This window comes from Schistocerca nitens, chromosome 10, assembly GCF_023898315.1.
Source record: "Schistocerca nitens isolate TAMUIC-IGC-003100 chromosome 10, iqSchNite1.1, whole genome shotgun sequence".
Lineage (NCBI taxonomy): Eukaryota > Metazoa > Arthropoda > Insecta > Orthoptera > Acrididae > Schistocerca > Schistocerca nitens.
In genome coordinates this window covers 211,508,146-211,533,681 of record NC_064623.1, presented here as the reverse complement: position 1 = coordinate 211,533,681, position 25,536 = coordinate 211,508,146, and the positions used below count along the sequence as shown (strand labels likewise).

The window sequence follows — 25,536 nt, the reverse complement described above, 5'->3', positions numbered from 1 at the left end:
TGCGGTCCGGTCCCAGGTCGACGGGCACGTGCACCTTCCGCCGACCACTGGCGACATCGATGTACTGTGGAGACCCCACGCGCCACGTGTTGAGCAATTCTGCGGAACGTCCACCCGGTCTCCCGCATGCCCACTATACGCCCTCGCTCAAAGTCCGTCAACTGCACATAAGGTTCACGTCCACGCTGTCGCGGCATGCTACCAGTGTTAAAGACTGCGATGGAGCTCCGTATGCCACGGCAAACTGGCTGACACAGACGGCGGCGGTGCACAAATGCTGCGCAGCTAGCGCCATTCGACGACCAACACCGCGGTTCCTGGTGTGTCCGCTGTGCCGTGCTTGTGATCATTGCTTGTACAGCCCTCTCGCAGTGTCCGGAGCAAGTATGGTGGGTCTGACACACCGGTGTCAATGTGTTCTTTTTTCCATTTCCAGGAGTGTATATATGTATATTTCGTGACAGCCCACACACGTACGAAGCGACCGAAATCAGTGGTTACAGCGCCGCCCTCCTGTTGTTATTTGTTTATCTTACGCCCATTGTTTACGTCCTACGAGATCCCGTATGGTTTTACAGAGAAACAAGAAAGGGGGATTTGATTTGTCTTGGCTGTTTTAGGGGTAACAAGGTCAGAAAAAGCTGAGAGAAGGCTGTGGGCAAATGGTTCAAATGGCTCAAAGCACTATGGGACTTAGCATCTGAGGTCATCAGTCCCCTAGACTTAGAACTATTTAAACCTAACTAACGTACGGACATCACGCACATACATGCCCGAGGCAGGATTCGAACCTGCGACCATAGCAGCAGCGCGGTGCCGGACTGAAGCGCCTAGAACCGCTCGGCCACAGCGGCCGGCGGCTGTGGGCAAAGAAGTGACCAACGCAAGGAAAGAAATTTACCCACTGTGTGCTAGTTACGCAGCTGGTAGAGAATAATTTTCGTAATTATCTCAGAATGAATGTAACATGCATTGCGGCGCCGCTGCACACCATCAAACAATTCTTAATGATGAATAATACAGTTATGAGAGAGGCTGTAAGCTGCAAGGAGAGGCAGTTAGCTACATTACGATTCCTACCTAGTTAGTGACAGAAATCAACAGGACCTCAGATTTCGTCTATTGTATCATCAGAATCATTACCTAAAATGATTCTTGACACCTGCAATGTGATTTATAGTTGACTGAGGATATAAATAAAACAAAAGACGTTCGCGTAAACATTATTACTTTATTTATATACGTAGCATAAACGACGACCTATAAGTTTAAGAAACTCATTTCAAATCCGCAGAAGAAAGGCTACACATGGTGATCGCGCACAGCATTTAATAAATGCAACAACAGATACATGAGAAGTTAAGCATTTAGCAACTGTTAGAACGGCAAAAAAAATACCTTGCTCTTCATAACAGAGGGCTTGGATATAGACTGGGCCTTTTTTAACAATTCTATCAATGAAGCAAGTCAGTTTGTTGATTTTTTTGAGTCATCTGACTGGTCTAAAATGGCCTGCCACGAATTTCTCTACTGCGTCAACCTGTCCATCTCAGAGTAGCTCTTGCAATCTACGTCCTCAATTATTTACTGGATGTATTGCAATCACTGTCTCCCTCTACAGTTTTCAGCCTCCACAGCTCCCTCTACTAGTGTAGAAGTTATTCCCTGATGTCTTAACAGATGTTCTATTATCCTGTCCCTTCTTGTGTCAGTGTTTTCCATTTATGCCTTTCCTCTTCAATCCCGCGCACAGTCTCCTCATTCCTTACTTTATCAGTCAATTTCCAACATTCGTCTGTAGCACCACATCTCAAGTGCTCCGATTTTCTTGTGTTCCGGTTTTTCCACAGTCCACGTTTCATTACCATGTAATGCTGCGCTCCAAACGCACATTCTCAGAAATTTCGTTCTCAAATTACGGCCTATGTTTGATATTAGCAGACTTCTCCTGGACAGGAATGACATTTTTGCCAGTGCCTCCGATTTCCTCCTTGCGAAGTAGCAGAATTCCTTAACTTCGTCTACTTCGTGACCATCTATAGTGATCTTAAAGTATCTCGCTGCTCTCATTTCTGCTACTTTTCATTACTTTCGTCTCTCTTCGATTTACTCTCAACCCATGTTCTGTATTCATCAGACTGTTCGTTCCATTCAGCAGATTCTGTAATTCTTCGCTTCCACTGAACACAGCGATGTCATCGGCGAATCTTATCATTGGTATCCTTTCACCTCGACTTTTAATTCCACGATTGAGTCTTTCTTTTATTTCCGTCATTGTCTCTTCCATGTATAGACTGAAGAGTAGAAGTGAAATACTACGTGCCTGTCTTACACTCCTTTGAATCCGAGCGATTTGTTCTTGGTCTTTGACTCTTATTGCCTTTAGGCTCTTGTACATGTTGCATATTACATGTCTCTCCCTACAGCTTACCCCTGTTTTTCTCAGAATTTCGAACAAAAAAAATGGCTCTGAGCACTATGGGACTCAACATCTTAGGTCATAAGTCCCCTAGAACTTAGAACTACTTAAACCTAACTAACCTAAGGACATCACACACACCCATGCCCGAGGCAGGATTCGAACCTGCGACCGTAGCAGTCCCGCGGTTCCGGACTGCAGCGCCAGAACCGCTAGACCACCGCGGCCGGCAATTTCGAACATGTTACACCATTTGACATTGCCGAACGCTTTTCCCAGGTCGACGAATCCTGTGAATATGTCTTGAATTTTCTTTAGTCTTGCTTACGTTATCAACTGCGAAATCATAATTGGCTCTCTGCCGCCTATACCCTTTCTAAAGTCAAACTGATGATCATCTAACACATCCTCAATTTTATTTTCCATTCTTCTGTATATTATTCTTGTCAGCAAGTTGGACGTATGAGCTGTTTGCTGATTGTGCGATAATTTTCGCACTTGTCAGCTCTTAATGTCCATTAAATGTCGATATTTCGGTTTTTAGACTTTATTTCCGATACGTATCGGAAATAAAGCCTAAAATCATAGATACGGAAGGTCTACGGACTTTGGTTCAAATGGCTCTGAGCACTATGGGACTTAACAGCTACGGTCATCAGTCCCCTAGAACTTAGAACTACTTAAGCCTAACTAACCTAAGGACATCACACAACACCCAGTCATCACGAGGCAGAGAAAATCCCTGACCCCGCCGGGAATCGAACCCGGGAACCCGGGCGTGGGAAGCGAGAACGCTACCGCACGACCACGAGCTGCGGACTCTACGGACTTTCATTCAATCTATATGCCAGATGAAACCATTATGGAGTTTTTTTTTAAAAAAAACGAAGAAGTGCTTCATTTCTCTCATATTCCTATACTCCTCGCAGGACGTGTTCCACAAACGTTTGCAGTCTTTAAGTTTCTTCAGAAACTCTGTCCTTCAAGTTTCGTCCGCCTCGCACACTATCATCTATATTAGAACAGCATTTAATCCCGTACGCAGTGACAAAGGACGAACTTTTGTCTGGCGCTTGGCACGGCATCGCTTCACACGGAACCATGTATTGGGTGGACTGATGGGAGGGTAGGATTTCGGGTGTGGGGTGCTTCTACCCGTCCGACATTCCGATAAGGAAAGTTCGATGATCGGTCGGTCAAAACGCCTACACACGTCAAGCTTCTCGGTCCGGTCGGTCCGTTGGTATGTGTGCGTGTATGTGTAGAGCCCTTAAAAGCGACGTCGAAGGTCGAACAGGGCAGTCACGTGGAAGAGGTCACTGAACTCTGAGAGGGTCATTACCGCGCCCCTGTCAGGCAGCTTAGCCGTGCGCGCAGCTCACAGCCGAGGCGACAACAGCAACTGCGTGTTGCCTCTCTCGTTCGCCGCGTCGTACGACATCGGTGAGTACCCATCTCAAGTACCTACAAGCTTCACAAGCGCCAAGCCTTTTGTTCGAGCATGCTTCACCGTCCGTGGGCTAATTCTGTGCAAGCAAATGTAGGAGTCTTATAGGTGACTAAAGGGGCCTGCACGCCTGCAGTTTAACTGTGCAGTTATCCATCCAAGTAGAAATCTGTACACTTATCCGAAATAGTGTGTGTGCTTCAATCGGAATAACAAAGTGATTCACAGACGGCGAAAGGACCGATTTTACTCGGTTAGCCTTTATTCGCACACCCAATATGACCGCGAGGGAAACAGCGGTGCAATGTGGTACCGAAATGTTTCGTACGAATTCCGTCATCTGCAGTACTGAGTTCGCGTTGCTTGAACACTTCGCTGCTAGCTTTCGCTATTAGCTGCAGATATTCTTTTGAGTATTGTGAAAAAACACAACACAAATAAAAAAAGTGCATGACGCAAACGGATCAAAACAACGTTCCGCTGCAGAGTGAAAATTTCATTCTGGAAACATCCCCTAGGCTGTGGCTGAGCCATGTCTCCGCAATATCCATTCTTCCAGGAGTGCTAGTTCTGCAAGGTATGCAGGAGAGCTTCTGCGAAGTTTGGAAGGTAGGAGACGAGGTATTGGCTGAACTGAAGCTGTGAGGACGAGTCGTGAGTCGTGTTTCGGTAGCTCAGTTGGTAGAGCACCAGCCCGCGAAAGGCAAAGGTCCTGAGTTCGAGTCTCGGTCCGGCACACAGTTTTAATCTACCAGGAAGTATCAACGTTCTGTTGTTGGTGCCTGTGCGGCAGACCGTTTGTAGACCACCAGCTGCCATTCTCTTTATTATACTTGTCCGCATTGGGCTCTGTCCCTCTCCGCACTCTTCGCGATTTCCGTGCAATCTTCGTGCCCCTAATGTGACAATGAGTGACGAAAATGCTTCACTTTGTGTAGTTGCAGCTGCGTAGCTTGATTAATTTGTTCCGCAAATCGGAGAGTAGGTTCTTTGTTTTCACACTACGAGTCGCGTCAAGCTTTTAAACATTTTACGAGGCCGCTCTTTCGTTTCATTTTCTGAGGTTGGCAGGAGCTGCATATTCTATATCCCACGGTTCAGAAAGATTCCGGTAGCTTTCATTACAATACGAAAGTGCACCTTTGTTCATGGAGGCGTTCTGCATCACGGAGAGACTCACATCTGCACCCTTTACGTTGAATTGCTATTAATGGCTTAGTGTGAAATTTGAATCTTGGTTGTGGTAACAAAACTAAACGAAATACACGTGTTGCGGACTCTTTGCTCAGTTATTGCTTTTGCCTTTTGTCGCTGGCAGGCGCTTCTCTTGTTCATTCGTGAAACCCTTTGACGTCTATGTTGGAATGTCCATTTCCTTTCAACTACGTTGTGCTGACAGACTGACAAGTACAACTTATCCCTTCTTTATTCTTTTAAAAGCAAGCAAGGAAAGTAAAATATAGCACATTGCACAGGAGAAATCAACAACCATGTCCTAAAAACTCTCCTGCCGCTTTCTAACTTCGCATAAAACCAACCCTTAGAAAATGATCAGCCGATGATGAAAAAATGCACGTCCATACTGTAGTTCAGTCGTCCCTCTCTTTAACAAGCTCATATTCGAAAATTAGCTTGCATTTTCTGGCCATTAACTAATATTAGTGAAAACTTTCAAATCAGTCTGCTTCGTGAGTGATTTCTGCGGAGACGTTGGAGCATATTCAGGCAAAGTTTCTCTGCTTTTGCTGCAGAGGGGGAATTCTGGATTATATGAACACGCAAATTCTGATGTACTTAATGACCCGGTGCTACCAGCAGTTTACATAATAGTTTAGGGAGCTGTCTCTGTTCTATTTTTCATCTTTTCCTGCACCAGAGGGTTGGGTTGTTTTGGGGGAGGAGACCAGACAGCGAGATCATCGGTCTCATCGGATTAGAAAAGGTCGGGGAAGGAAGTCGACGGTGCCCTTTCAAAGGAACCATCCCAGCATTTGCCTGGAGCGATTTAGGGAAATCACAAACCTAAATCAGGATGGCCGGACGCGGGATGGGGACCAGATTTCATTCTTAATTCATTATAGATAAGCTCTAAAAAAATATTAAATAACTGTAAAAATACATATAAATTAATAAACACTAACAGCTGACTAATTTGGAAACTTCATAGTCGATGTAGTACCACTAAATGCAAGAAGATAATCCAGGCTACAATTGCTGACCTTACCTACGTAAAAGTCATGTCAGGAACGAGAAACAGAGCAGGACTTGCAGAATACGCTGAGGTGAGAAGTCGTGGGATAGCAATACACACATACGCAGACGGTGGTAATATCTCTTACACAAGGTATAAAAGGGCAGTGCATTGGCGGAACTGTCATATGTACTCGGGTGATTCATTTGAAAAAGTTTCCGAAGTGATTACGCCCACGCGACGGGAATTAATAGACCCTGAACACCGAATCGTAGCTGGACCTACACACATGGAACATTCCATTCCAAAAATCGTTAGGGGATTCAAATTTCCGAGATACGCAGAGTCAAGAGTGTGCCGAGAACAACAAATTTCACGTATTACCTGTGAGCACGGGCAACTCAGTCACCGACGGTCTTCACTTAAAGACCGAGAGCAGCGGTGTTTGCGTAGAGCTGTCAGTGCTAACAGACCAGCAGCGCTCCGTGAAATAGCCCCGAAAATCAATGTGGGACGTACGCCGAACGTATCCGTTAGAACAGTGCGACGAAATGGGCTATGGCAGCATATGACTGACGCCTTTGCTAACAGCACGAAATCGACTGCAGTGACTATACGAGTTGGACCCTATACGACTGAGCCGGCAGCTGTGGCCGAGCGGTTCTAGGCGCTTCAGTCCGGAACCGTGCTGCAGCTGCATCGGGCATGGATGTGTGTGATGTCCTTATGTTAGTAGTTCTAAGTCTAAGGGACTGATTTCCTCAGATGTTAAGTCCCATAGTGCTTAGAGCCATTTGAACCATGTTGTTGTTGTAGTGGTCTTCAGTCCAGAGAATGGTTTGATGCAGCTCTTCATGCTACTCTACCCTGTGCAAGCTGCTTCATCTCCCAGTACCTACTGCAACCTACATCCTTCTGAATCTGCTTAGTGTATTCATCTCTTGGTCTCCCTCTACGATTATTACCTTCCACGCTGCCCTCCAATGCTAAATTTGTGATCCCTTGATGCCTCAGAACATGTCCTACCAACCGGTCCCTTCTTCTTGTCAATTCTATTCAATACCTCCTTATTAGTTATGTGATTTACCCATCTAATCTTCAGCATTCTTCTGTAGCACCACATTTCGAAAGCTTCTATCCTCTTCTTGTCCAAACTATTTATCGTCCACGTTTCACTTCCATACATGGCTACACTCCATACAAATACTTTCAGAAACGACTTCCTGACACTTAAATCTATAGTCGATGTTAACAAATTTCTTTTCTTCAGAAACGCTTTCCTCGCCATTGCCAGTCTGCATTTTATATCCTCTCTACTTTGACCCTGATCAGTTATTTTGCTCCCCAAATAGCAAAACTCCTTTACTACTTTAAGTGTCTCATTTCCTAATCTAAATCCCTCAGCATCACCCGACTTAATTCGACTACATTCCATTATCCTTGTTCTGCTTTTGTTGATTGTCATCTTATATCTTCCTTTCAAGACACTGTCCAGTCCGTTCAATTGCTCTTCCAAGTCCTTTGCTGTCACTGACAGAATTACAATGCCATCGGCGAACTTCAAAGTTTTTATTTCTTCTCCATGGATTTTAATATCTACTCCGAATTTTTCTTTTGTTTCCTTTACTGCTTGCTCAATATACAGATTGAATAACATCGGGGATAGGCTACAACCCTGTCTCACTCCCTTCCCAACCACTGCATCCCTTTCATGCCCCTCGAGTCTTATAACTGCCATCTGGTTTCTGTACAAATTGTAAATAGCCTTTCGCTCCCTGTATTTTACCCCTGTCACCTTTAGAATTTGAAAGAGAGTATTCCACTCAGCATTGTCAAAAGCTTTCTCTAAGTCTACAAATGCTAGAAATGTAGGTTTTCCTTTCCTTAGTCTATTTTCTAAGATAAGTCGTAGCGTCAGTATTGCCTCACGTGTTTTTCTACGGAATCCAAACTGATCTTCCCCGATGTCGGCTTCTATCAGTTTTTCCATTCGTCTGTAAAGAATTCGCGTTAGTATTTTGCAGCTGTGACTTATTAAACTGATAGTTCGGTAATTTTGACATCTGTCAACACCTGCTTTCTTTGGGATTGGAATTATTATATTCTTCTTTAAGTCTGAGGGTATTTTGCTCTAACGTTTGTTAAATCCACTCAAGTATTCCACCTAAATCTAATTTCAAGAAAGTTGTCTGTTACTAACTCATACATCTCTTTATAGAACACCCAGAACATTGCAAAACATTAATTAATATTCTAGGACGTTAAAAGTCTCTAGACCTTTCTAAAACATTTTAGAACATTCTGAAACATACAAGATCATTCAAATGAATTACAGTACTCTCTGGAGTAATCTAGAACACTCTGGGCTATTCTAGAGAGTTCGAAAACAATCGTTAATTCTAGAATATTCATAAATGCTCGAACACTGTAGATAAATCTGAAATTTCCATTAAATGTACGTTTCACGTCTACAGCTATGTGCCTACTCTGCAGTTCACACTTGTATGCTTGGCAGACGGTTCATCGAACCTTTTCACATTATATCTCTACAATTCCACTATCAAACAATGCATGCTAAAAATGAACACTTCAATCTGAAACGGGATCCGGAAGTGGTAAACTACTGAGACCACATTCAGCAGCAAAATTTAAAAAAATTACTTCAATACCATAAATTTACATTAAGCACACACCGCTAACCGGAACACTGTTATTAAGGTAATAAAATTACTGCACTGTAACACCCCGAAAGCCAAAATACGAGAAAGGAGCCAGTAAGTAACGGTACGAAGGTATTATTTAAATGGGCCCAAAATCAGATTAGACCACTTAGCAGAAAATATTTTAAAAATACGACTAAAGCAAAATAGTTTGAATTACAGTCCGGGGTTTACCAGTGAAGAACACAAAGGGTTCAGCCTGAATACTAGTTCATGAGCTGGTATTTACATTCGCATTAGGAGCGAGAAGCAGTCCCCACTCATTCTGAGTAGTTAGAATACAATATAATACAATAAGGTTTTAGAGCTCTTAGAGAGGAAAACGACGGCGTTAACATGTATACAACAGCGCCTTAAGAGTACACCCATAATTTAAGGCACCTTTCCTGACCCCTTTTCCTTTAATCATTTAAGAACGCAAATGTATTTACAAAACAGTACCAGTTCAGAAGATTAGGCAGCAAACCAGCCTAATGTAAGGTACCACCCAGACAGCGCACATTTACTAGGAACCCCTATGGCACACGCAAGCTGCCACCACCACTCCCTTTGGAAATTTTAAATAAAAGGAACAGTTAAACGCTGAGACGGTCGAACGTCTACGAGCACTATAAACATTCAATTATACCAAAATAAGTTCACTGATTTCGTCCTGCTCTAAGATGTAATACAGCAGATGAGAGTTCGCAATGGTCTCACAACAAGTAGAACTCAGCGAAGAAGAATTAGATGTAGCCTCCTCCATGGAAACGCACCAAACCAACAAGTAAATTCGGCTGAGGAACTGACGAGCTCATATGTGGCCATCCGCCACTCAGCCGCCTCCCAACAGAAAACTCGCTGCTCTTACAAGGTGGAGTGTGCACAGAATAACGTGGTCGCCAGATACGCGCGTGGCAGGGCAAGTGTGTGGAGAGCAGTAGTGATAGGGGTTGCGGGTGGACCGTCAAAACGTTCTTTAGGGGAAATGGCGAAGACTGGAAGGCTTCCAAACAAGCCTACGCTCATGATTTTGTAAATATTAAGTGGAGCCCTTCCACATCGACACTTGCGGAAAAAAGTCGCAACATCAAGAAGGAAATGTGCGACATAAACGAAAGTTGGTAAGCATGTTACCACACCTGAAAGATTATGTCTGTTCAAATTTAGCGCCAGTCGCGTAATGGAAATGAAGTCCCACGCTTCTTGACAGAGTTTAGGGGAGCGATGCGGGACACACACACCGCCATACTAGGCAAGGTCCTAATGGAGGTGGTATATGCCGCTGCCTCCGACCGTAATGGGGATGAATGATGATGATGAAGACGACATAACAACACCTAGTGAGGTGAAAATCCCTGACCCCGCTGGGAATCGAACCCAGGACCCCATGCTCGGGAAGCGAAAACGCTACCGCGAGACCACAAGTTGCGGACTGTAAGGGTACTTGAATTACGTAACCATTACGGCACCTCACCTCAACCTCTCGATACCAGCAATATTCTACTGTGTTTCTGTAAAATACACTCCTGGAAATGGAAGAAAGAACACATTGACAGCGGTGTGTCAGACCCACCATACTTGCTCCGGACACTGCGAGAGGGCTGTACAAGCAATGATCACACGCACGGCACAGCGGACACACCAGGAACCGCGGTGTTTGCCGTCGAATGGCGCTAGCTGCGCAGCATTTGTGCACCGCCGCCGTCAGTGTCAGCCAGTTTGCCGTGGCATACGGAGCTCCATCGCAGTCTTTAACACTGGTAGCATGCCGCGACAGCGTGGACGTGAACCGTATGTGCAGTTGACGGACTTTGAGCGAGGGCGTATAGTGGGCATGCGGGAGGCCGGGTGGACGTACCGCCGAATTGCTCAACACGTGGGGCGTGAGGTCTCCACAGTACATCGATGTTGTCGCCAGTGGTCGGCGGAAGGTGCACGTGCCCGTCGACCTGGGACCGGACCGCAGCGACGCACGGATGCACGCCAAGACCGTAGGATCCTACGCAGTGCCGTAGGGGACCGCACCGCCACTTCCCAGCAAATTAGGGACACTGTTGCTCGTGGGGTATCGGCGAGGACCATTCGCAACCGTCTCCATGAAGCTGGGCTACGGTCCCGCACACCGTTAGGCCGTCTTCCGCTCACGCCCCAACATCGTGCAGCCCGCCTCCAGTGGTGTCGCGACAGGCGTGAATGGAGGGACGAATGGAGACGTGTCGTCTTCAGCGATGAGAGTCGCTTCTGCCTTGGTGCCAATGATGGTCGTATGCGTGTTTGGCGCCGTGCAGGTGAGCGCCACAATCAGGACTGCATACGACCGAGGCACACAGGGCCAACACCCGGCATCATGGTGTGGGGAGCGATCTCCTACACTGGCCGTACACCACTGGTGATCGTCGAGGGGACACTGAATAGTGCACGGTACATCCAAACCGTCATCGAACCCATCGTTCTACCATTCCTAGACCGGCAAGGGAACTTGCTGTTCCAACAGGACAATGCACGTCCGCATGTATCCCGTGCCACCCAACGTGCTCTAGAAGTTGTAAGTCAACTACCCTGGCCAGCAAGATCTCCGGATCTGTCCCCCATTGAGCATGTTTGGGACTGGATGAAGCGTCGTCTCACGCGGTCTGCACGTCCAGCACGAACGCTGGTCCAACTGAGGCGCCAGGTGGAAATGGCATGGCACGCCGTTCCACAGGACTACATCCAGCATCTCTACGATCGTCTCCATGGGAGAATAGCACCCTGCATTGCTGCGAAAGGTGGATATACACTGTACTAGTGCCGACATTGTGCATGCTCTGTTGCCTGTGTCTATGTGCCTGTGGTTCTGTCAGTGTGATCATGTGATGTATCTGACCCCAGGAATGTGTCAATAAAGTTTCCCCTTCCTGGGACAATGAATTCACGGTGTTCTTATTTCAATTTCCAGGAGTGTATAACTTTGTTGTTGCCAGAAAATGCAATATTTAGCAGCGTGAGCAACACTACAATCATAATTAATTTTTGACCTTTGTTGTGGTAGGGTTGTTAGAGGACCCAACCGCATAAGAGAGGCGCTAACAGCACCAGTGGGAGGATGCAAATCAGGTTTCCCTCAAATAAACGCTGTAACGTACGTGATCGTTAGCTACCTTTGAAATTGGAAGTGTTGGGTTGATGGTAGTCAAGAATGCCTTTACGGCAACAAAGACGCCATTATAAACATCTCACTGAGTTTGTACGAGATCGTGTAATAAGGCTGCGAGAAGCTGAATTTTCCTCCTGTGATGCTGCAGAGAAACTTGGCAGGAATGTAGCCACCGTACATAACTGCTGGCAGCGATGGTCACGGGAATGTAAGGTCGCTAAAGACCGGGCTCTGGATGGCCACGTGACACTGCTGCGAGGGAGGACTGTAGTGTACGGCGTATGGCTCTGGCACACCGTGCTGCATATCCAGCAGCAATTTTAGCAGCACAGTGACACAACCAACTGTTACAAAGCGGTTACGTCAACGACAGTTTCGAGCCAGACTCCCTGAACCGTGCATTCGACTCGCCCAAAACCACGGCGATTTTCGATTTCAGTGGTGTTAATCGAGAAGAATATAATAAATCCAATCCCAAAGAAAGCAGGTGTTGACAGATGTGAAAATTACCGAACTATCAGTTTAATAAGTCACACCTGCAAAATACTAACGCGAATTATTTACAGACGAATGGAAAAACTGGTAGAAGGCGACCTCGGGGAAGATCAGTTTGGATTCCGTAGAAATGTTGGAACACGTGAGGCAATACTGACCTTACCACTTATCTTAGAAGGAAGATTAAGAAAAGGCAAACCAACGTTTCTAGCATTTGTAGACTTAGAGAAAGCTTTTGACAATGTTGACTGGAATACTGTCTTTCAAATTCTGAAGGTGGCAGGGGTAAAATACAGGGAGGGAAAGGCTATTTACAATTTGTACAGAAACCAGATGGCAGTTATAAGAGTCGAGGGGCATGAAAGGGAAGCAGTGGTTGCGAAGGGAGTGAGACAGGGTTGTAGCCTCTCCACGATGTTATTCAATCTGTATATTGAGCAAGCTGTAAAGGAAACAAAAGGAAAATTCGGAGCAGGTATTAAAATCCATGGAGGAGAAATAAAAACTTTCAGGTTTGCCGATGACATTGTAATTCTGTCAGAGACAGGAAAGGATTTGGAAGAGCAGTTGAACGGAATGGACAGTGTCTTGAAAGGAGGATATAACATGAACATCAACAAAACCAGGATAATGGAATGTAGTCGAATTAAGTCGGGTGATTCTGAGGGAATTAAGATTAGGAAATGAGACACGTAAAGTAGTAAAGGAGTTTTGCTATTTGGGGAGCAATATAATTGATGATGGTCGAAGTAGAGAGGATATAAAATGTAGACTGGCAATGGCAAGGAAAGCGTTTCTGAAGAAGAGAAATTTGTTACCATCGAGTATAGATTTAAGTGTCAGGAAGTCGTTTCTGAAAGTAGTTGTATGGAGTGTAGTCATGTAAGGAAGTGAAACATTGACAATAAATAGTTTGGACAAGAAGAGCATAGAAGCTTTCGAAATGTGGTGCTACAGAAAAATGTTGAAGATTAGGTGGGTAGATGACGTAACTAATGAGGAGGTATTGAATAGGATTGGGGAGAAGAGACGTTTGTGGCACAACTTGACTACAAGAAGGGATCGGTTGGTAGGACATGTGCTGAGGCATCAAGGGATCACAAATTTAGCATTGGAGGGCAGCGTGGAGGGTAAAAATCGTAGAGGGAGACCAAGAGATGAATACACTAAGCAGATTCAGAAGGATGTAGGTTGCAGTAGGTACTGGGAGATGAAGGAGCTCGCACGGGATAAATTGACGTGGAGAGCTGCATCAAACCAGTCTCAGGACTGAACAACAACAACAACAATCGGGATCTCGTTGGAGGGCAGGCTGGAGGTGAGTTGTGTTTTCTGATGAAAGCTGGTTGTGCCTCGGTGCCAGTGATGGCCGTGTGACGATTAGGAGGAGACGTGTTGAGGGTCTGCACCCAACGTGTCTGCATGCTGGATGCACGGGACCTACACGTGGTGTTATGGTGTGGGGTGCGATCACGTATGAGAGCAGCAGCACTCTCCCACTTACTGCACGCAGCCTGCCTGCAAATTTATATACCTGTCTGGTGGTTCTACGTTTTTTGCTGCCATTCATGAACAGCATTCCAGGGGGTGTACTCAAACAGTATACTGATTGCCACTTACTACTGTTGTAACCCACGATGCTCTACAGTGTGTCGAGAAGTTGCCTTGGCCTGCTCAATCACTAGATCTGTCTCCAGTCGAGCACATATGGGGCAACATTGAATGACAACTGCAGCATCATCCACAAGCAGCATTAACACTTCCTGTACTGACCGAGCGCAACAAGCATGGAACTGTATCCCCCACGCTGACATTCAGCACCTGTACAACACAATGCATGCACGTTTGCATGTTTGTATTCAACATTCTGGGCGCTACACCGGCTATTAGTGTACCAGCATGTCACATTTGCAATGGCTTATCTCGCAATTACATTAATCTCTGATCTTCCAACGTTAATAATTTACTTGTGTTACCTAGATGAATGTATTTCTGAAATTTTGGTACTCTCTCTCTCTCTCTCTCTGTCTCTGTCTCTCTCTCCTACCTTTCTCTCTCTCTCTGTCTGCCTGTTCTGTCTGTCTCTCTCTCCCTCCCTCTCTCCCTCTCCCTCTCCCTCTCTCCCCTTGTCTGTCTGTCTGTCTGTCTGTCTCTCTCTCTCTCTCTCTCTCGCTCTCTCTCTCTGTCTCTCTTTCTTTCTACATCTACATCTACAGTCATACTCCGCAATCCACCATACGGTGCGTGGCGGAGGGTACCTCGCACCACAACTAGCGTCTTCTCTCCCTGTTCCACTCCCAAACACAACGAGGGAAAAATGGCTGCCTATATGCCTCTCTACGAGCCCTAATCTCTCTTATCTTTGTGGTCTTTCCGAGAAATGTAAGTTGGCGGCGGTAAAATTGTACTGCAGTCAGCCTCAAATGCTGGTTCTCTAAATTTCCTCAGTAGCGATTCACGAAAAGAACGCCTCCTTTCCTCCAGACACTCCCACCCGAGTTCCTCAAGCATTTCCGTAACACTCGCCTGATGATCAAACCTAGCAGTAACAAATCTAGCAGCCCGCCTCTGAATTGCTTCTATGTCCTCCCTCAATCCGACCTGAGAGGGATCCCAAACGCTCGAGCAGTATTCAAGAATAGGTCGTATTTGTGTTTTATAAGCAGTCTCCTTTGCAGATGAACCACATCTTCCCAAAATTCTACCAATGAACCGAAGACGACTATCCGCCTTCCCCACAACTGCCATTACATGCTTGTCCTACTTCATATCGCTCTGTAGTTTTACGCCCAAATATTTAATCGACGTACTAATGGAGTATTCAAACATTACAGGATTCTTTTTCCTATCCATCTGCATTAATTTACATTTATCTACAGGGTGTTACAAAAAGGTACGGCCAAACTTTCACGAAACATTCTTCACACACAAAGAAAGAAAATATGTTATGTGGACATGTGTCCGGAAATACTTACTTTCCATGTTAGAGCTCATTTTATTACTTCTCTTCAAATAACATTAATCATGGAATGGAAACACACATCAACAGAACGTACCAGCGTGACTTCAAACTCTTTGTTACAGGAAATGTTCAAAATGTCCTCCGTTAGCGAGGATACATGCATCCACCCTCCGTCGCATGGAATCCCTGATGCGCTGATGCAGCCCTGGAGAATGGCGTATTGTATCACAGCCGTCCACAATACGAGCACGAAGAGTCTCTACATTTGGTACCGGGGTTGCGTAGACAAGAGCTTTCAAATTCCCCTATAAATGAAAGTCAAGAGGGTTGAGGTCAGGAGAGCGTGGAGGCCATGGAATTGGTCCGCCTCTACCAATCCATCGGTCACCGAATCTGTTGCTGAGAAGAGTACGAACACTTTGACTGAAATGTGCAGGAGCTCCATCGTGCATGAACCACATGTTGTGCCGTACTTGTAAAGGGACATGTTCTAGCAGCACAGGTAGAGTATCCCGAAATATAACCATGATAACGTACTCCATTGAGCGTAGGTGGAAGAACATGGGGCCCAATCAAGACATCACCAACAATGCCTGCCCAAACGTTCACAGAAAATCTCTATTGATGACGTGATTGCACAATTGCGTGCGGATTCTCGTCAGCCCACACGTGTTGATTGTGAAAATTTACAATTTGATCACGTTGGAATGAAGCCTCATCCGTAAAGAGAACATTTGCACTGAAATGAGGATTGACACATTGTTGGATGAACCATTCACAGAAGTGTACCCGTGGAGGTCAATCAGCTGCTGATAGTGCCTGCACACGCTGTACACGGTACGGAAACAACTGGTTCTCCCGTAGCACTCTCCATACAGTGACGTGGTCAACGTTACCTTGTACAGCAGCAACTTCTCTGACGCTGACATTAGGGTTATCGTCAACTGCACGAAGGATTGCCTCGTCCATTGCAGGTGTCCTCGTCGTTCTAGGTCTTCCCCAGTCGCGAGTCATAGGCTGGAATGTTCCGTGCTCCCTAAGACGCCGATCAATTGCTTCGAACGTCTTCCTGTCGGGACACCTTCGTTTCGGAAATCTGTCCCGATACAAACGTACCGCGCCACGGCTATTGTCCCGTGCTAATCCATATATGAAATGGGCATCTGCCAACTCCGCATTTGTAAACATTGCACTGACTGCAAAACCACGTTCGTGATGAACACTAACCTGTTGATGCTACGTACTGATGTGCTCGATGCTAGCACTGTAGAGCAATGAGTCGCATGTCAACACAAGCACTGAAGTCAGCATTACCTTCCTTTAATTGGGCCAACTGGCGGTGAATCGAGGAAGTATAGTACATACTGAGGAAACTAAAATGAGCTCTAACATGGAAATTAAGCGTTTCCGGACACATGTCCACATAACATCTTTTCTTCATTTGTGTGTGAGGAATGTTTCCTGAAAGTTTGGCCGTACCTTTTTGTAACACCCTGTATATTTAGAGTTAGCTGCAATTCTTTAGACCAATCACAAATCCTGTGCAAGTCATTTGTATCCTCCTAGAGTCTCTCTCTCTCTGTCTGCTCTGTCTGTCTGTCCCCCTGCCTCTCTCTGTCTGCCTGCTCTGTCTCTCTCCCTGCCTCTCTCTCACCGTCTGTCTGTCTCCTCTCTCCTTGTTTCTCTCTCTCTCTCTCTCTCTTATAGTGTAAGTAACGAAACGACCTCTGCACAGAACGTAACCAGGCCAGCCATGTCGTCGCTGCGCTACGCCATCCGGCCGCTGACAGAGAGGGACGGGCCCCAGCTGGTGGACTTCCTGCGTCGGTTCTTCCTGAGGGACGAGCACCTCAACGCAGCCGTGGGCCTGCTGGCCGGCGGGCGGCAGTCCTGCCCGGAGCAGGAGGAGTTCCTGCTGGACGCCCTGCCCCGCGGTACAGCTACCACCGCTACTTGTATAACTTCTCCTCTCACTGTACAAATACCGACCGTAGATAGGAAGTTATGTTCGCAGGACACGTACAGTCGTGGACAAGACGAGCGAGACCCCTCGCCTTTTCGTTATGCTGATCCGCACAGCTTTAAAGTCTGCTAAACAGCATAACAGGCAAGGCGACGAAGTGCTGCCAACATGCACAAGCGTGAAATTGACAAACTATCAGAACTTTGTCAGACCGTTTTCAATCATGTGTAAGACTATATTACTGCTGATTAGTGTATTAAAGACAACACGTAAATATAAGATATAAATTAAAGAAGAAACGCTAATTAGTATCAACTGTACTAATAAAAATGAATTTCAGCTTATCGAGATAACACAACTGTTCTAGTAAGACAAAGTATCCCAGATCGTTACGAATTAGCAAAATATTATGCGCATTCGGCCGCGAAACGGTTTGTGTCAAGTTTCAGACCAGTCATAGTGGATTACCGTTGCTCACCTACCATGAAAGTGTGCAAATTTAGCAACGCGTGAAGAGATTAATAACGAAGTTCAGTTGAAAATCATTCAGTGCCACACGTAAATCAATTCAATGATTAACAGAAGCGGAAAAAGGAAGGCAGTAACAAGTATGAAATTCTACAAGAGTTTCATATTGACATCCACAGGGTGCCAATACAGAATAAATGTAGCAATAAAACGTATTGGGGGAGCGAGAATTTCTTAAAATTGCTTTTCTGATAGTCTATCTGCCTCCGTCGAGATTAGAACCGAAAACAAACCAGACATTCCTTGCAGTAGCAAACAACTTTCACTACGCTAGCAGACAAACCAGGCAAACAGCCCTCTATTATTACCTCAGACATGAATAAGCCGGCAATTTCGCAATGAAAATGGCAAAATGCTCTGTAGTTTCTGTTGCATAGAGCTTTCTGGACTGTAAAATATGAATTTTCTACCTTTATCTCACCGCTTATGTGACAATCATTCGGGATATTTATGGAAATAACAAAATAATGTTATTACCGAGTAAGGGCAACGGTTTCTACACAACGCTGGTGACTACTTTTAAGGACAGTAACAGGTGCAAATATGTAACTCTTTTGTATCGGTTGTGAATAAATAGTTGCCACTATTTAAGTTCCAACCCTCGTATAGTATTACATATGATTGAAAACAGTCTGACAAAGTTCGGATAGTTTGTCAGTTTCACGCCTGTGCATAGTATGTTGGTAGCACTTCGTCCCTTGCCTGTTATACTATGTAGCAGACTTTAAAGCTGTGCGGATCAGCATAACGAAAAGGCGAGGGGTCTCGCTCGTTTTCTCCACGACTGTACATTAGTGTGTTCTGCAGAAATGATTAGTATTTGAACCATGTCGGCCAGCGACATCGATATTGCGGCGCAACACCACCTACCGGCAAATTAAGCCTGTGGCTCTCAGTGCCATCTAGCACGTTTCTGCATATTCGTCAAAGGTAGGCAGAGTAGTGGACAACGCACAGGTAACCCGAGCCATAATAAACGGCAACGGACTGTAACCCCTGATAGTGTACGACCTGTTCCACTGTTGGGCCAGAGATGAGAAGGACGCAGATCTGTCCTGCAGTGACATTTGGATGAGGTATCGATCTTCTCGGGGAGGGAGGAGGGTGGGAGGGTTTGGGTGGTGTGGATGGCGCCACCTGATTCATCTCGTCGTGTTCTACGGCCTTCCGTGAACCATTCTGCATACATTCTCTGCACTGCCGAAACACTTCGCCCCAGTCGAGCAGCAGTTTCCCTGATGGATGCATCACATTCTGTCATGACAACAACGCGCCCTCTTTCAAACTCACTGATCTGATGGTACAGTTCGCTGCTCAAGTCACACAGATCCACTGCTTTGGGTTTATGGCGACAACGAGAGGATACTTACAGCAGCATGGAGCGCTAAGCAGCTGAGTGACTGGAATCGAAGTCTCTCTATAGGGACTCGTATATATTTGAGGTGCTGAACAAATGTGCGTGGGTGGCATAATAGGTGTAGCTGAACTGGGGGCAACAGGGGGGGGGGGGGGGGAGGAGCGTCTCAGCGTCTCAGAGGGAGCCTCTGACGGTTATATACACACACGTGTGAATATCGGGTTGTCCCAAAAAATGGCTCAAATGGCTCTGAGCACTATGGGACTTAAGATCTGAGGTCATCAGTCCCCTAGAACTTAGAACTACCTAAACCTAACTAACCTAAGGACAGCACACACATCCATGTCCGAGGCAGGATTCTAACCTGCGACCGTAGCGGTTGCGCGGTTCCAGACTGAAGCGCCTAGAACCGCTCGGCCACACCGGCCGGCTCGAGTTGTCCCCCCATGATCACGCCACAGGAGGGACCCAGAACAAAAAGGCTGCTTTGGACCACGTGAAAATTTCGTCGAATGGTTTTGAACAGTTCCTAATGGTTTCCATTCTGTGTACTAGAGCAAAAATTGTAGGCGCCCTGCACTCCAAAGGGAACATATCACGTTCAATAGGGTTGCAGGCCTACAGTTCCTTAGAGAAGGGTTGAGTCAGCAGTCTCTAAACACAGCCTTCCGAACTTACTTGACCAAAGGAGACGACATAAAAATTCCAGAATTCAAATCAAGAACAGCTGCCAAGATGAGTAACGTAGAAGTAGATATCCTCGGAGTAGTGAAGCAACTTAAATCACTTAATGAAAGCAAGTCTTCCGGTCCAGACTTAATACTAGTTAGTTTCCTTTCAGAGTATGCTGATGCAATAGTTCCATACTTAAATCATATACAACCTTTCGCTCGACGAAAGATCCGTACTCAAAGAGTGCAAAGTTGCACAAGTCACACCAATATTCAGGAAAGGTAGCAGGAGTGATCCACTAAATTACAGGCCCATCTCATTAACGCCATTATGCAGCAGGGTTCTGGAACATATATTGTGTTCGAACATTATCAACTACCTCGGATGGAACGGTCTATTGACACACAGTCAACATGGAACTAGAAAACATCGCTCTTGTGAAACCCAACTAGCTCTTTATTCACATGAAGTGTTGATTGCTATTTGCAAGTTGATTCCGTATTTCCATATTTCCAGAAGGCCTTTGACACTGTACTACACAAGCGGCTTGTAGTGAAATATCAGGCTTATCGAATAACGTCTCAGTTATGTGACTGGATTCGTGATTTCGTGTCAGGGAGGTCACCGTTCGTAGTAACAGACGGAAAATCATCGAGTAAAACAGAAGTGACTTCTGGCGTTCCCCAAATTAGTGTTATAGGCCCTGCAGTTCCTTATCTATATAACAACGATTTTGGGAGACAATGTGAGCAGCTGTCAGATGATGCTGTCGTTTATCGACTATAAAAGGCATCAGAAGATCAAAACAAATTGCAAAATGATTAAGGAAAGATACCTGTATGGTGCAGAAGTTGCCAACTGATCATAAACAATGAAAAGTGTTAGGTCACCCACATGAATGCCGAAAGGAATCCGCTAAACTTCGGTTACACGATAATCAGTGAACTCTAGAGGCCGCAAATTCAACTAAATATCTAGGAATTACAATTGCGAATAAGTTAAATTGGAAGGAACACGTAGAAAATGTGGTGGGGGAGGTTGACCAAAGAATGCGTTTCGTTCGGAGGACACTTAGAAAATGTAACAGATCTACTAAGGAGACTGCCTACACTATGCTTGTCCGTGCTCTTTTAGAATACTGCTGCGCGGTGTAGGATCCTTGCCAGATAGGACTGACGCAGTACATCGAGAAAGTTCAAGGAAGGGCAGCAGGTTTTGTATTATCGCGAAATGGAGGGAGAGTGTTACTGACGTGATGCAGGATTCGGGGTGGACGCCATTAAAACAAGGGCGTTTTCCGTTGCGGCGGAATCTTCCCACGAAATTTCAAGCACCAACTTTCTCCTCCGAATGCGAAAACATTTTGCTGACGCCGAGATACACAGGGAGAAACGATCGTCATAATAAAATAAGGGAAATCAGAGCTCGCACGGGAAAGATATAGGTGTTCGTTTCTTCCGCGTGCTGTAAGATATTGAAATAATAGAGAGTATCCATGTAGATGTAGATGTAAGATGACGAGGACGTAGTCCTGTTGCACATCGTACTGCAAAATATCTGAAAATGATCGCCGCTAGTGAAGGGGTGGTTTCTTTGACACTCCTTTTGCCGCCCCCTGAGACTTTTCCGTGTAGGTTCTGAGCTGCGGTGTGTCTGAAACGTTTTCCTGGGCTAACCATAAGAAAACCGCCTGATTTCAACGCTGGGCGCTGAGGTTCTGATCACAGTCACAGAAGTGACAAAATGATGGGTGAAAGTGGGTAAGGGTAGAGGGTTAACGACCTTCGCATCCTCTGACACGTCCACGATGGAGTTGGGTAGAACGTTTTAAGAAATTTGGTGCCAATGTGACATCATTAACCCACCTCACTGTTTTGAGTGCCGCCGAATACGCGGATGACGTCGCAGGGTGCCGCGCTCGTACACCACCGGGCACCTTTGAGCCAAGTTTCAAATTCGAGGCCGGCCGGCCGAGCGGTTCTAGGCGCTACAGTCTGGAACCGCGCGACCACTACGGTCGCAGGTTCGAATCCTGCCTCGGGCATGGATGTGTGTGATGTCCTTAGGTTAGTTAGGTTTAAGTAGTTCTAAGTTCTAGGGGACTGATAACCTCAGAGCCATTTGAGCCATAAAATTCGAGTAGCAATGGGAGACAATTACAGGGTGTCAAAACATTGACCCTCCGTGTTACGGAGTGATCAACGCTGATTTCATTGTGAATCCTGCTTCATATACACTGAAGAGCGAAGGAAACTGGTATACCTGCCTAATATCGTGTAGGGCCCCCGTGAGCACTCAAAAGTGCCACAACACGACGTGGCATGGTCTTGACTGATGTCTAAAGTAGTGCCGGAGGGAACTGATTGAGACACCCGCTAAACCCGCTGGGCAGAACAGGTGACTAGGATTGTGGTAATGGCCAAATAAGGTGTCGGTCAGGTTCACTCAAAATTGTAATTTATTGTAATTTCAAAAATGGTTCAAATGGCTCTGAGCACTATGGGACACAACTTCTGAGGTCATCAGTCCCCTAGAACTTAGAACTACTTAAACCTAACTAACCTAAGGACATCGCACACATATCCATGCCCGAGGCAGGATTCGAACCTGCGACCGTAGCAGTCTCGTGTTATTGTCATTTAATAACACCTTTAAACCAAAACGGCACGTAGCCGAACCTTTAGAATGACTTTCAAAAAAACACTTCTTTCACGAATTAAGGCTTCCAAACAAGAAATTTTAAAAATCAACGAGATATAATGAAGTTAAAATAGCAAATAAAATAATAAAAATATATTTTTATTACAGCTAGGTTGACAGCCTCAAGGCAAAAGTGGATAGAAAAACAAACAAGAAGCAATATAAACGGCTGATGGCCCACAGTAAAATTTTTATGATTTTAAAACAAATTAGCATAACCTTCCAAAGGCAGAAGGCCGCAATGTTTAAGCTTGAAAGGTAATTTTAAGAATAATGTTCCAGGGCTGTAGGCTCACAATTAATTTTCCAACATTAAAAAATACATAAAATGCAGTGAAATCAAGAATTTTTAAATCATTGGCTATGATAGATTATAAACAGACAATGTAAGATTGTAACTCTAATTTGCTTTACTGAATAACGTAAGATTGTGACTTGAATTTGGTATGCTGAAATCGGGTGCTAATTAGACCATGATAGCGGTTTAAAACTGTGAGCTGTCTTGGGAGGTTAACCGAGCGTTTACTTGGCCACTGTTTCAGCAGGTAACTAGTCTAGGTTTACCACCTTACCAATCAGACTAACATTGATTATAATCTTTTACAGTCATACAACAACCGGTAATATATCTATATAAAAGGAGAATTTAAATAAAAAGAAAGAAATCAGTTTATATTTGCAAATTTATTTTAAAGATTGTTCATTGAAATTTCAGCATATTATACGTGAGTTATAACTGAGCTGGTGCCTTATTTACGATTGTGAGACTGTGAGATTGGAATATTACGGAACACATAAAATATGGAGCCAAGATTGGGAGACTGGGTACAACACTGCATTCATAAAACAACACACAAAGAACATTGAAACACATGCAACAGAAAGTTAACCACAACCAATAGATTCAAATTTTCAGTTAAAGAAATTACTTTCGTAGCACAATCCTGTCCGTCTTGTAATTACCCTTCACGTGGTCAACTTGGTTTACAGAAAGCGTATAACTCCGCAATAATTTAGATAATAAAAATAAATTAGATCAAAAAGCAAATTACAAAACAAAAACCTCGAACTGGTTACTAACGTCTTACTATTAACCTGATGGGTCAAACAGTTATATAAGCACGTGGTACTGGTCTCATAAAGTACACGCCACGTGGGTTGAACATAAAGAAAAGTTGGTATATTCAAAATCTTTTCAAGACGATACGTTATAATCACACAAGCATTTGCCTTTAAGATTGATCTTACTTAGAGTTACTGACCAACACGTGGTTCCACTTTACTCACAAAGTAATAACAAAGCAACTACCGCCAAATAATCTGAACTGGACACGAGAATCACACTCCGCTGCAATTAAAGATAACCTTAGCTATTTTAAAGCTAACCCGAAATAAAATGATTAAATTCTCAGTTAAGCTGAACTTAACAAATCCATTGTCCTATGGACTTAACAGACACGCGCTTAGCCGGAGATCTTACCACTTCAGACGCTCGCTACCGCCAGACTGCTACTGCTGGACTGCCCTGCGCTACTACTGGACTCCAACTGCCTACTGCTCGGCTGCAACTCTCCAACTGCTTACTCTCCAGCTGCCAGACTCCCACTGAACTACCTAGCGTGCTCCCGAGAGTCGCTCACAAAGACCAACGGAAGGCGCCAGAGGGGCAGCTTCCTATACCAACATGACAGGGGACGGACCGGACCATACTAAGAATGGAAACCTCTCTGCTTTTAGGAACCGTAGCTACCTGTTTCAACGTTGGTCCTACTGTTCTCTAGCAGACAGCCTTGTCTGCTACCCTCAAGCATGCAGCTACAAACACATTTGATCATTCATCCTCTCACACAGAAGGGAAGGGGGATGACAGTATCTTATCATACACAGTATATAAAAGAAAGCGGATGTAGGTTCCGTATGAGACTGTGTGACATGAGTTACATATAAGAATTACATATAAACTGTGCTTTAAAGTGTAGTAGTGTGAGAGATCGTTCTTGTTTACGTGTAAAAGTAACACGTTCCACTACTCAGTCTCCTCCCAGATAGTCAGAAACGCCACAGTAAATTTAGAAGAGGAATTTATTCCTTAAAAGACAACAAATTTGAGAAATTAAACATCAAAGGAATCCAACAGAGACCTTTCATAACCCCAACGCTCCGGGAAAAGACTGTGCAGGGAATTTTCTGGCCATGCTAGGACATTCCCAAGCAGGCTTCTCACACCCTACTTAAACCAAAAGTGTAAAGAAAAAGACAAAAGGTCACCAGCTACTTGCTAAAACACAATAATTTCAAACATCTTTACAATCTACCAATTTCAAAGAGAGAAAAATAAAAACACACAATCTGTGACACCTATTTAAAAGATCATGTAGACCTAAATCGGTCAGCAAGTAAAAACAATGGTTCCTGTGTCATTAATATGAAAACAATTTCTAGTTGTTACCCTTATGGAGTTCACCAGTATTTGCTCATTGCAAGAGCCAACTGATCACAGGCAAATTTATGACTGTTTATTAACAGGCAAAATTTTTGAAAATAGCAAAGGTGCCACAGCAATTAAAAAAAAGAACATGAAATAACATCAGTATTATAAAGCAGAACTTTACAATGCACAATTCGCAAAAGCAAAAAAAAATTGATAAGAGAAAAAACATGTTTTACAAAGCGGTTATCGCAAAAAAATTCTATATCTTACAAAACTAATAATCTGTAGAATTAACCTAACTATGTGGCACTAATTTAATCACTCTACAATATTTCAGTTAGTTAGCAAACAATGAGCACTGTGTCATTATACTGAAACTACAATAATTGTGTGATTGTTACCCTTAAGGGGTTCCTCACAATAAATATGCCCCATGCAAAGGCTAATCGATCACAGTCCAATGAGAATGAATAGCTATCTGACTCATAAAGGAAGCAGTGCCACAGCAATGAATTTTCGAAACAAAATATCAC

The 25,536-nt window shown here is 44.7% G+C and overlaps 1 protein-coding gene across 1 annotated transcript in view; it reads left to right on the top strand.

Annotated features, from left to right (window-relative positions):
* Positions 1–3,805: 3,805 nt before the first annotated feature.
* Positions 3,806–25,536, top strand: part of LOC126210446 (arylalkylamine N-acetyltransferase 1-like) — a 66,415-nt gene continuing 44,684 nt past the window's right edge. Inside the window, exons 1-2 of the mRNA XM_049939678.1 lie at positions 3,806–3,862; positions 17,088–17,286. Coding sequence (XP_049795635.1) covers positions 17,106–17,286 — 181 coding nt within the window. The 5' untranslated portion in view covers positions 3,806–3,862; positions 17,088–17,105. The remainder of the gene's footprint in view (positions 3,863–17,087; positions 17,287–25,536) is intronic.